The following is a 13,247-nucleotide window of genomic DNA, read 5'->3' as shown; positions in this document are numbered from 1 at the left end:
TTATGGAACAGACACACAGACACACACATACAAGCAGGCTTAATCTCTCTCTACATTATAGGGCGAGTTGCTGGAAACTATACGATTCTGCTTTGCAGGATTGATAAAATACAAAATACGTCACAAAATGGCGTCAGTCTGATAAAGTATATTTAATTTTTGTTCTTGCTATTTACAGACTGTTTTAGTCAACTCTGGAGAAACTTTTCAAATTAGAGAAGTTATATGCAACTTTTGTCTCTTCACTACAAGAAGTCTCCCAGAACCTAAATAAAATCGTCTGGAGGCAACAAGAATTAAATGAAAAATACGTCATGAGAATGAGAGTTAATGATTCGTATATTTCATAAGCAGTCTGAGGACGTTTTTTTTTTAGTACTCTTGTTATCTTTAACTGTTATATTCAGCTTAACATAAACTATTCGAACTAGAGAAGGTAACATAGTCTTAATCAAACCCGCCTTTTATTAGTTGCATAAAATCGTCAGGTAGCAGCAGCAGCAGCTGCAGCTACTAATGAGCTAGAACGGGGGGGACACTTGAGTCGTCGACAGGTATCAGTTGAAGCTTTCATCTTGTTCTGATATCCCTCTATCTAATCTTTGTTTTTGTTCTGATATCCCCTAATTTAATTCTTGTTCTTTTCGTACCTCTTAATCTAATCATTGTTCTTATTCTGGTACTCCTAAATCTAATCATTGTTCTTCTTCTGATACCCCCTAATTGATGCTATGTTCTCCTTCTGGCTGCTCCTAATCTAATCTGTGTTGTTCTTTTCCTCCTGCAGCACCAACTACGTATGAGCCAGAGCGGGGGACGACGGTTCTCGCCCCTGCGGCTCCCCGGGGTATCAAAGTCCTCGTGGCGCCGCTGCTCATGGCGATGCACCACAGTCGTTTTCGTCTGTGTCACTCTCTGCCTCGCTGCCACCACTACATTCTTTGCCAGTGAGTACCTCCTTATACCTTAAGCACCTGCCCGTAGCGTGAGTTCCTTTTTAGCCACTGACTGCCTTCATAGCCCGTGAGTACCTTCCTGTAGTGTAAGCACCTACCCTCAGCGTGAGTACCTTCTTCGACAGTGAGTACCTTCTTATAGTGAGTATTTTCTTCGCCACTGAATACCTAGTTCGCTGCCACCACTGCATTCATTGACAGTGATTATCTTCGTTTAGCGTAAGTAACTTTGTCAATTTATAACTAACTCTCTGTTACTATTGCATTCTTCGTCATTGAGTACCCTCCTATAGCGTGTTAGTTCTAACTTGATGAGGATCCCTAACCCCTCCTAGCTCAGTTAATCGCCAGTTATACTGAAATTGGAGGTTCGCTCCTACCACGCAGATGCACGCAAAGAAAGCAGGCTGGGAGAGAGGCACAGACAGCGGCAAGCAAGAAGAGGGAGATGAGTGGAAGGCAGAACGAGAGAGAGAGAGAGAGAGAGAGAGAGAGAACAAAGGAGAACAAATGGAAAGCCAACAGTAACAGGCCCTGTGGTCCACTCGAGGTTGTTTATGAGAGTCTGTGACTACCGTATATATAATTCTGTGGATACAGATAAGGATAGGAAAGCAAAGGCATCTTCTGTTTGTACTCACAGATCAGGGAGCAGATCATGATCTGGTTCGGATCTGAATCCAGATTTTGCTCCAGCGGTTCGTGATAAGAGAATAGGATGATTCATTTAAGATCATAACAATAGCTGGTCGTGAGGCTGATCGTACCTGTGATGTTGGTCTACAGATCTGCATGGCCCTAGTTGCTGTGGATAATGATGATGATGATGATAATGATGAAGATAAATTAAATTACGCGACTAATAATTACGCTGTGGTCAATTTTATGGATATGAGGTTCCGTATACGAACACATGAACATACAGTGTGTGGACGACCGAAGGCGTAGGTCTATTCCTCAAGGAGACATGGGACCACCATATTTTGCCGTTTTCTTCATTTTCTTTATTTTATCTTTTTGTTTTTTGTTTTTTTACCTGAGTCCTTCATGTGATTTTTTTTCCTGAGTGCATTTTCAATTTCTTGTGCAATGAAGACAGACGGACGCCGTCTTAGAACGTCGCTTCAGTACAAATCTTCCCTCATCAGTGCTGATTTATCTAAACTTAAATGATCGTAACATAATCCATTTTATTCTATCCTACCCATGCCTAACCTCATTTACCCTAACCGAACTTAAATTTCCGTAAACTAACCAAAATTATCCTAATCCAACCTTATTTATCTAAACCTAATTTTGTCTAACCTAATTTATCCTAACCTAACCTATTTTAATCTAGCCTAGCCTAATTTTCTCTTATCTAACCTAACGTAATCCTAACCTGCTGGTTTCGGTATTTATAAAATTGTGACACCATCATGATGCAGCGCGGTAGGCCCTTTATCCCCTATAAAAATCGTATTTCCTTGTTTATGGAATCTCTTCATACTCGAAAATGCACTTCTGTACACTCCTGTCGCTGAATCAGTCCAAAGGCAGTTTTTTTTCTTATTAAGTGGTGGTCCCACACATCCTTGATGTTATGTATAATTTTTACCAATATTACTTTAAATGACAATTCTTTCTACTTCCACCAAGGAGGTTATGCATTGCCCCGCGTTGGTTGTTTTGTCTGTTTGACTGTCTACCTGTCTGTTACCAAGATTACCCAAAAAGTTATGAAAGGATTTTGATGAAATTTTGTGGAAGGGTGGGCCATGGGCCTGTGAACAGATTAAATTTTTAGCCGGATCCGCATCCAGATCCGGAGTATCCCGCAAAGTACTGTATCTCCAAAAGTTCTCAATGATTTTTAATGAGATTTTGTGGAAAGGTTCGCCATGGACCAAGAAAGAGTTGATTAAATTTGGGGGCGATCTGGATCTGTATCCTATCTAAAGGGGGTTTTACACGGTCAAACATGTTGGCCAACTCGCTCATCAAACCTCCAACACAACATGTTTGAAGAGTTGTTACACGTTCAAACCAAACAGACAGACAACCTCAGTCGGTGCCAAGAGGCAAAGGGGCAACATGTCCCTTACTCAAGACGAGGTGATGGCAATTGGGATAGTGATTGCCCTCAACGAAAAGAAAAGGAAGCGTTCAAAGTGGACAAAGGACTGGTTACTGAAAAGGGACCACAAAAAAAAAAAATAATAAATAAATAAGAGGCCAAATCCTTACAACTCACCTCTTCATCAACAGAATGCAAACTTGATCTACTTTCTCGTGGCACGTCTTGATCACATATGAACATCATGTCTTCAAAATACCAGAGAGTGGGTGTGTATATTTCATCAGTTGATTTGCCAGACTTCTTGGAGCTCTCATGTTTTCGAAGTTCCCTTCTAAAAGAACTACGAAGACAGTTGATTTTTTTCATCACATCATCCCGCGAGCACTGAGGGTCAAGTTCTTTTAGCTTTCCATGCAATTCATCTATACCTTTATTTCTTAAATTCCTATTAGAGTATTCTTTCGATTTCACCTTCCACAATGCTATATGCTTCCAATATATGTCAATGAAATCCACCATAATTTCCCTTTCCTTGTCCTTAACGGCACACGTATCATTCATTTTGGAAATAATCGGCAAGTCTGTCACTGAAGGAGCTGCTATAGATGTTACCTCCGCGAGATTTGAGTATGTATGACGGTTGGAGACTGATGCGTGTTCAGACGTTCATGCATGGACATGAACGAGCAAGCTCCGCCCACAAAAGTCAGGCCAGATCAGACATCCGTCCAACACGTTGGTCCAACATGTTTACCCCTTTCACATGTTCAAACATACTCTCAAACATCGTGTTGTCAAACGTGTTGGCCAACATGTTTGACCGTGTAAAACCCCCTTAATGGCAATGGCATTGGCGGAGCTCTGCGTTCTGTGAGCGCATTCTAATTCACAGTGAATTAACATAGATGCAATAAAAGGTGGAGATAGGAGCTGGATCCGAGAAACTCCCCCAACCTTATTTACCAAGTAAGTTATATATATATATATATATATATATATATATATATATATATATATATATATATATATATATATATATTAAATGTATAAACATTAAAATAATACTTTTTCAGAGTACTTAGATTTCCCCTACCTACATACTTATGCTGACAACACAAACAGTTTTAAAATCCAGCTTAAATAATGCATACCTGAATAAACTGCTTATGTATTATACTCAGTTGCATCTCAGAAATGACGGTTTTCTGATTTTATCCACTGGTTGCTCTGAGAACTGCTTATCAGCTTCATCTGTTTCAACTGAATTAACAGCAAAAAAATTATTTTGGATATGTCTTGTCTTTAACTGTTTGTAACTGAGAATAATACAGTGATTAATTTATAAATATTTTTTAATGTTATTGTTATTAGTTTATTACAGTTGTAAAGTTGTTTGATCAAAATGTGAGCGTTTCAATTTTAGTAGTATAAGGTTATTGGAGAGACTGAATCATAACTTAGTGGCACAGAGTACTTAAAAATTACTTTAGAATATGCTATATTTATGTCGAATACCCGTTCCGTATGGCCTCAAAATGATCATAAAATTGGCCAAAATGCAAAATTTTCTTGGGGGGGGGCTTACAGCGCCCCCCGAACCCCCCAGCTCTACGGGCTGGCTGCGCTCGCCAAAGTCATGAGCTGCACAGTTAAAAAGATTAAAAAAAAAAAAAAATGTCCCTCCTTTTCAATTTTCTGGGTACACCAGTGTACCTAGGCAACATGTTCCAGATTTTGAAGACCCTGTTAAAGAAACAAAGTTTTGTTTCATTTGGTTGGAAACGATTGCCATTAATATTATATCCGTTACCCCGAGTGTAATCAAAACAGTCTTCTGCGACGGACTCATCGGATATCATATTGCCCTGTCCTTTAAAAATTTTGAATACTTGAATTAAAACTCCTCGCAGTCTGGGCTTTGACAAATCAAGCAGCTTCAACTTTTTCGAATGTTCCTTTTGTGATTTCTCTCTCAGTCCTGGTATCATATTGGTTACTTTTCGCTGCACTATCTCTAACTCCCCTATTTCTTTCTCGTAATATGGTGATCAAAATTGCACACAATGCCCCAGATGTGGACGCTTAAGGAAATGTACAAGGGAAGGATGATATTCTCCGATTTGAGTTCGAACACTTTGCCTGTACATCCAATTAAAGAGGGGGGGGGGAAGGACAAAAAGAGTCAGGAGTGTTTGGAGCAGGTAGGTTGGTAGAGAGGATGATGGAAAGGCAAGCAGGTTAAGAGAGAAGGCTAGTTGGCTAGTTGGGTAAGAGGGAGAAGTTAAATGAGACAGTGTGAGAGAGAGAGAGAGAGAGAGAGAGATGGAGAGTTGGGGGGGGAAGGATGTAAGAAGACAGGACGGGAGGAAGGAAGGTTGGAAGGTAGGTCGCGAGGCAGAGACGTAACATAGACATGGAGGTAAGGCAGCTAAGCAGGGAAAGCTCTCAGTTCCTCTCTTTATTTTATCTTTGTCTTCCATTCCCACCTTCCTGTCTTTCATTTCCACCTCTCCCGCTTCATTTCTTCTCTCCCGTCTCTCGCTCCTCCCTCCCCCCCTTCCCCCTTCTTTTCACTCCCTCCATCCCTCTCTCCCTTTCTCACTCCCTCTTTTCTCCAGATGACGACTTTCATGGAGTTCTATGTGTGTGTGTGTGTGGGGGGGGGGGAGAAAGAGGACTAAATATATGTGAGTGTGTAAATGTCTGGTACAGCTTTACTTGTGTGTGTGTGTGTGTGTGTGTGTGTGTGTGTGTGTGTGTGTGTGTAATGTAAAGATGTTTGGATACATAGGCTGCTCGTCTCTCTCTCTCTCTCTCTCTCTCTCTCTCTCTCTCTCTCTCTCTCTCTCTCTCTCTCTCTCTCTCTCTCTCTCTCTCTCTCTCTCTCTTCTACAGACCACTTCAGTTTATTGTTGGCCATTTTTAAAGAATAGCAATCATGGGTTAGCCTTACTGTAATTTGCTGCGTGTTTGCGTGCATGTGCGTTTGTGTGTGAGTCTGCTTGCGAGTACGTATGTAGAACTGGATGTGTGTACTGTATGTGCTTGTGTGTGTGTGTGTGTGTGTGTGTGTGTGTGTGTGTGTGTGTGTGTGTGTGTGTGTGTGTGTGTGTGTGTGTGTGTGTGTTTGCATTTCCATTTAAAATGCGAGTGTCCATGATGTGTTCATGTATGATTGGAAATTATGTGCGTTTGTGTATACTGTATAGTCCTGTGTGCGTGTGAGTTGTGTTTGTGTGGAAATGATGTATGTATACTTGTGGATATATTAGCATATATGACAAGTTATACATGCTTTGCGTGGGCTAATATAGTTTATGTATGTTTTATTGTGTGCGTGTGCACATGTGCCTCAGTTTTTGTGCATCTGTAAGCAGTGCATACGTGCCGGTACGTACACCCGTGGTATGTATGCGTGTGCATGTGAATGAGCGCCATTGTGTGCTCGTTCTCATTCATTTGTAGGCATGTCTGTGGTTTAGTGTGTGTGTGTGTGTGTGTGTGTGTGTGTGTGTGTGTGTGTGTGTGTGTGTGTGTGTGTGTGTGTGTGTGTGTTTGTGTATTTAATACTTATTTACTTCTTCTCTTCATGCACTTTCCCATCAATGTCTCTTTCTTTTTCCTTCTCCTCCCCTTCCATCCTCCCTCTAGCTCACCCTCGTCTTCCCTCTTCCCATTCCTCCCTCCCTCTCCACCCCTGTGCCTTCCTTATACCCGCCAACCCTTTCTCCTTCCTCGCTTAGGAAATTTCTCCCGTATTAACCCCCCCCCCTCTCTCTCTCTCTCTCTCTCTCTCTCTCTATATATATATATATATATATATATATATATATATATATATATATATATATCCATTATTCAATCATACGTTGCCCCATGAGGAGCGTAGGAGCCCGGGGCTAGGCAGTTGGTCCTGATATTTAAGATGAAAATGACCACAGCCTCACTCATCCCTGAGTGGCATGACCTGAGCAATAAACCCCAACTACCCCTTGGATATAAACCTTCACTGGCTAAATCCGACTGAGTGCCTTAATTACCCACCAAACAACCAGGCGCCAAAATTTGGTTATATGGTTACCACCCAGCGTAGTAAATGGTTTCATGGTGCACAGGAAACCATCTAGCTTGTCACTCAGTATAGAGTCACCCACAGGCAGATGGAAGAGGAAAGAGGAAAGGAAGGAAAGACAGAAAAGGGAGTGTAAAGTCATCCGTAAGCAGAAGGACGAGGAAAGCCCGAAGAAAAGAAAGACAGAAGAGGATGGAAGGAAAGAAGAATGGAGGATAGGAAAGGGCAGACTCCCGAGAGCATCACTACATCGAGTGAGTGGATGGTGAGCGCCCCCACCTACCATATATATACAGGCTGTTGCCTCTCCTGACACTGAGAGGGCTTTTCACACGGGCTAAGGGAACTCTGTATGCAGCATGTGTTAGGTGTGTAATGCTGTATGGTAGTGAGACCTGGGTCGTAAAGGAAGAGGATATTCGCAGGCTCAAACGTACAGAAATGACAATGATTAGGTGGATGTGAAGTGCGTCCCTGAGTGTGTGTGCGTTTATGCGTGTGCTGGTAGGGTTAGGTTTACGACGGAAAGAGTTGAGATGTAGGATGGGACTGGAGTGCATTGGTGTTGCGATGAGGAAAGGTAGATTGAGGTGATTTGGGCTTGTGGAGAGGATGGGGGATGATAAATGGGTGCAGAAAGTGAGAAACATTAATATTAGGAGTGGCGTTGCGAGGGGTAGACCAAAAAAGACCTGGGACGAGGTCATTAAGCGTGACCTCTGGGTTAAAGGACTGAATAGGGAGGCAGCCAGAGATCAAGCAGCATGGAGAGCGGCCACTGGGTGACCAAGGCCGAAGCATGCAAGCATGTTGGAGCCTTCAAAAACGAAACGAAAAACGAAACGAAAGGAATATATCTATCTAATTATCTATATGTTTGTCTGTCAGATTTATAGATGTACTGTACCTTAATTGTTATAATACACTGTTTATTTTCGTTTTATCAACGGAAAGATAAGTAAATAGAATGTTGGAATAAGATAGTGTAATGGCTCATCTGTGAATTTATTATATATTATTTTTTCCATCACCATTTACTATCGTAGCGCCTAAGTGGTGTGTGTGTAGTTTTTTGTAAATGTAGCGTTTTGTAAATATCATGAAAGCAATTCTGTAGTACATTAATTCTATACACCCATGTATTTATGTGGAACTTTGTAATTTTATGAATCACCGTTACTCACGGAACGGTAATTTTATGTACCAGTACAATTCTGTAGTTAGGCAAATTTTGCGAAAGAAAAATTACTGATAAATTTCTGTATGAAAGTAGTATACTCTTACTTGTAATTATCGAACTTCCTCACACTAACGTAGCTGTAACATTAGCATTAGCATTATGTAACCTTCCAGTTTCAAATTACTCATATCATCATCATCATTTTCGTCATGGCAACCATACTTCCCATTATAAAAGGGAGCAAGTAATACTGTTTATTCTTTATTCTGTAGTTTTCTAATTTTGTGAATTAATGGATATATTTGTAATTATTATATACCTGCGACAACTTAAGTATTTGTACATATAGCTATATGTATTAAAGTCACTCATAATCAAAAATTTAAAAAGAAGAGAGAGAGAGAGAGAGAGAGAGCTATACCAGTCAAAACCATATTACCGCATGCGATGCTTGAAGGTACTTGGGGCCTGTTTTCTTGTCTATTTCCCTAATATTATTATACAATAAAAAAATAAAAAAAACTCCAGTCACTTCATGAGGGTTCTAACAACTACGCAGAAGACACGACTTGAGTGTCCTACCAGAGCATAGACCACCTGGCGTTGTAGTGCCAACAACGGTATTGCGGTGTTGTGCTAACCTGATAAACATCCCTGACCCAGTTAAGCTCCGTTAACGGCCAAGTGGTATCTGGGGGGTCAGTTTTGCAAGCGGCCGACAGACTTATTTCCACTGTATAACTAAGGCTCATCGAATTTCATGCATCCACGACTTAGTGTTCGAGTTGTGGGAGAGACTCAGTTCTGTGAGGTGAGGGGAAAAAACATTTACCCGTTGGTCAGGTAGTCTGAGGTACTAGTTGGAAAAGTCATGTGCCATGCGTGCTTAGATTCAGATCCATAAGTAACTGTAATTTAAGATTACATATAAAGGAAATTTTGATAAAATTGTAATATTATGTACAAAGGTCTTAATAATTCTCTGTAGTCTAGTGTTTACAATGCACCAGTCGGCATGTCCACCTATCATACGTTTGATTCCCAAGGGTAGACTAAAGATTATTTTATTATACGAGTAGACCGTCACCAGAGAAAGCAGGCTGAATATCTTCCCCTAAATGTAATAAACTATGGTGGTCTAGCCTCGGACGAGTACACTTGGAAAAGAGCAATACGGGATTAGATACAATTATATACAGCAAGGAAATGGAAAATGTGAGTACGTTTAAGTACTTGGGGAGTGTGATGAGTAAGGATGGAAGTTTGGAAAGTGAAGTGCTTGAAAGAGTACAACAAGGAAGAAAGGTCGCTGGTTCCTTGAAAGCAATGATATGAAACAGGGAAGTGAGCATGGAAGTGAAAAAGTTACTACATGACGGTATTGTGATACCAACTCTAACGTATGGAAGTGAAGCTTGGACGTTGTTGGAAGGACACAAGTCAAGAGTGAGAGAGTGGAAATGAATTATTTAAAAGGAGCATGTGGAGTCACATGGAGAGACAAGCTGACAAATGAGGATATAAAGGAGCGTTGTGGTGTGGATGTGGATGTGATAGGAAGCGTTAGGAGGAACACACTGAGGTGGTTTGGCCATGTGGAGAGGATGGAGGGTGAGAGACTGACGAAGAGAGTGTATGTGAGTGAGGTGAAGAGGGGGAGAGGGAGGTGGAGGCCCAGGATGAGATGGAGGGATGGAGTGGAGTGGTATATGAGAGAGGGGGTGTGAGTTGGGAGCAGGGCAGTGAAATGGCGGGGAACAGAGCGACGTGGAGGCGATTTGTTTGTGGCCACCCCGTACGGGATGAAGGCGTCTGGCAATACATAGATAGATAGATAGAAGTCCTCGGTATAAATTGCCGTTTTAAATATTCTGTTTTCTTTTTGAGTACACAGTACTCACAGAAAATTTTTCAGTTCAAAATCAATTGCCAACGATTATTCTGATTTACCAGTTTACTCCAATTTACATTACCAGTTGCCTGAAAAAGGAGTCGGTATTCTGGAGCACATCCTTGATATACATGGTGTTCCGCGAGCTATGAGAAACCTCGAGAGTTCATTCTTTGACTAATATTGAGTATATATATATATATATATATATATATATATATATATATATATATATATATATATATATATATATATATATATATATATATACTGTACAGTATATATATGGGTGTGTGTGTAAATGGGTTAAATTCTCAGCTGCTACTGATCGCCATGCACTTATTGAGGGTCTAAGGGTTGAATTATAATTATGAGATATTATATTCGCCCATGACACCAAGGTGACTGAGAGCTGAAGCCATGTTGATATGGAATTTTTTCCTTATAATTAACCAAGAATTTCATATATCTCACGGAAAACCTAGTATAAGGGTACGCAGACTTTCTATAACTGGTTTGTCCCACAGCGTGGCAGGTGGGAGTGTGGCATTATCAGTTCCGCTGATCTACCAGTTTACCCGGTGTGCAGTACCACAGGACCAAATGTCTGCAAAATAAACTTCTGATAATCTGCAAAAATCCCTGGCATAAAACGATGACTTAAGCCTGTACTGTCGTTAGCTAAAGAAGCTCCCTAACACTTCCTTACCAGTTTACTTCTGTATCTGCTTTCTTGGCACAGTGTTAATTGCACTCTCCAATGCTGTTTATTGTGGGAACGGCTCAGTTTGCTGGTGTGCAAAGCATAGATATTATGGCTACTTCGTGAATTTTTGATCAACCCAGTAAGTAATGGGAGCAAAAAACAGAGTATACATTACGAAAAGGGTATGGGAAGCAGTAAACTGATCCAGGGTATATGCCAGTAAGTTTTACCGGACTATTCCCACAACACACCACAACTGTTATGTGTTATATATGAACCAACGTGTATGTCTCTGCATATTATCTATGTAATCTATGTTGATATAAGAATGATATAAACTACATATGAGCGGAAAATAACCTATAATATTCATATCAAATGGTGCCAGGCACAACAAACCTCGCCCGACAGCAGTTATTTTATTGCTGATAAATACTGACTCGTTTCTGCCATTTTGTCAGTGCACAATCTAAGTCTAAGATAATGGCGCAAATGTTTTCAAGTTATGCCTTCTGAAAATCCGCGATCTTGCGTTTGACCTTTCTTCAACGAATTTCAAGTTATAGCTCCCTGAATATCCGTGACCCTGAGTCTGACCTTTCAAGATCACTTACGGTCTTAGGTCATGGTACCAATTAAAACCCCATACGGGATTTCCTACGTGTTGATATAGTAAATATCTCCCTATCTTCAACCAGTTTCGAGTTATAGCCTCCTAAATATCCGTGACCTTGAGTTTGACCTCTCAAGGTCATTCAAGATCAAAGGTCTTGGTGCCAAATGAAAGTGCATATGAAGAGTTCCTGTACGTCCATGATAGTAAATATCTCTATCTTCATCTGTTCTCAAGTTGTAACCCTCTGAAAATCCGTGACCTTGATTTTGACTTTTCAGGGTCACCCGGTTGTATCCAAAATTTAATCACTTTCTTTTGGGACCAGTGCCCACATATCCTGAAAGTTTCATGTTTTTTCATTCCGCCGTTTTTCCGTAATGTTCCTATCAAATAAAGCAACAAACAAACAAACAAACACACAAACTCGACCAAAAGCAATAACTCGCCGGACTCCATCAGGGGGAGATCATTAAATTGATGAGGAAGGGATGTCAGACAGCGTGCTAAGCCGAGAAGAACATGGTCTTACTGTGAATGTTTTTGCCCACAGCGTCGCAGGTGGGTGTGTGGCATACCGCTGGAGCCTGTGTTGGGGAGGACCTGGGCAGCCTGGGCATCGACTCATCCCCAGCAGTCAATCTCCCCGCCTCAGGACAGCCAGGATCACAACCAGGTAATGTTCATGCCTTTCCATGCCTCACCATACTTTCAAAAGTTTCCCAGTACTACCCAGTACTATGCCTCCGTACTCCTCCCCACGTTTCTGCACTCCTTTCAATACTTCCCTACGCCTCCTGATACCTCTCTACATTGTGTCATACCTCCCCATAGCTCCTTTACCTTCCAATGCCTTCCCATGCCTCTCCATGCCTCCCCAGACCTCCTAATACTTACCTGTTCCTCCATACGCTCTCGTACTCCTCCCCACACTTCCCTCTGTCTCTACACCTCCCCATACCTCTCCGCGCTTCCTATGTCTCCCCATACCATCCCGGCCTCCAGTATGCCTTTATATCGCATTCTTGCCATCTCAGGACGATTTTATCTGGCTTTGGAGATACTCACTTTGGAGGGTTAATGAACACTATATCCGGTGCTTCCAGTCGAGAACCTCTCATAAGCTGAAGAGAATCGTCTGGATATAACAAAAATATAATAAAAATGCGTCATCGTACTGAAGGGATTTACCAATTCAGTACGATGGCGTTTCATTTTATTCTTGCTTCTATCAACCCATGTCTTTTTCTCATCGTAAGAGATAAGAATAGTGAAGAGATTAAGGAAGTGTAAGTACGATAGCAGTACCTCTGATCCGAAATCTCTTCCAAGCTGAGTGACAGCGTCTGGAGATGACAAGAATGAATTTAAAGTACGTCATTCTGCTGAAGATTTTATAGTTTATTTGATTTGCTTATGAAATTTTTCTTTTCTGTGTGTGCTTCCCTTTTGATTTGTTGTTTTGTGTTTGTTGTGTGTGATTTTTCTATATTTCTCAGACTTCTCCTCCCTCCCCATGCTTACCCACCCTGCTGTTCCCCATGAATATGCCCATAGATCCATGCTAACACCATTCCTTCTCTCATATATCCCATTTCTTTACTGACATTCTCTTCTCAAGCCTCTCCCAAGTTTCCTAAACACGCACCTGCACTAAAGCGTTCCCTTGTACGTCAGTTCTTCCCTCTTTTACCCCACACCCCGCCATAGATTTCCCCATGTATTCCCGTGCCAAGCCACACACTCCTATGCATTATCGATTCGCTATAC

General features: G+C 41.3%; 1 protein-coding gene across 1 annotated transcript in view; it reads left to right on the top strand.

The window, feature by feature from the left end:
• The window catches only part of LOC145396553 (teneurin-m-like), a 1,418,848-nt gene that overhangs the window by 201,386 nt on the left and 1,204,215 nt on the right, over nucleotides 1–13,247 (top strand). The window contains exons 4-5 of the mRNA XM_080269929.1: nucleotides 788–947; nucleotides 12,031–12,153. Of these exons, the coding sequence (XP_080126055.1) occupies nucleotides 788–947; nucleotides 12,031–12,153 (283 nt within the window). The remainder of the gene's footprint in view (nucleotides 1–787; nucleotides 948–12,030; nucleotides 12,154–13,247) is intronic.

This window comes from Coenobita brevimanus, chromosome 38 (genome assembly GCF_032717465.1).
Source record: "Coenobita brevimanus isolate Jiangsu-jjx chromosome 38, ASM3271746v2, whole genome shotgun sequence".
Classification (NCBI taxonomy): Eukaryota; Metazoa; Arthropoda; class Malacostraca; order Decapoda; family Coenobitidae; genus Coenobita; species Coenobita brevimanus.
This window is presented reverse-complemented; position numbering and strand designations above follow the sequence as displayed.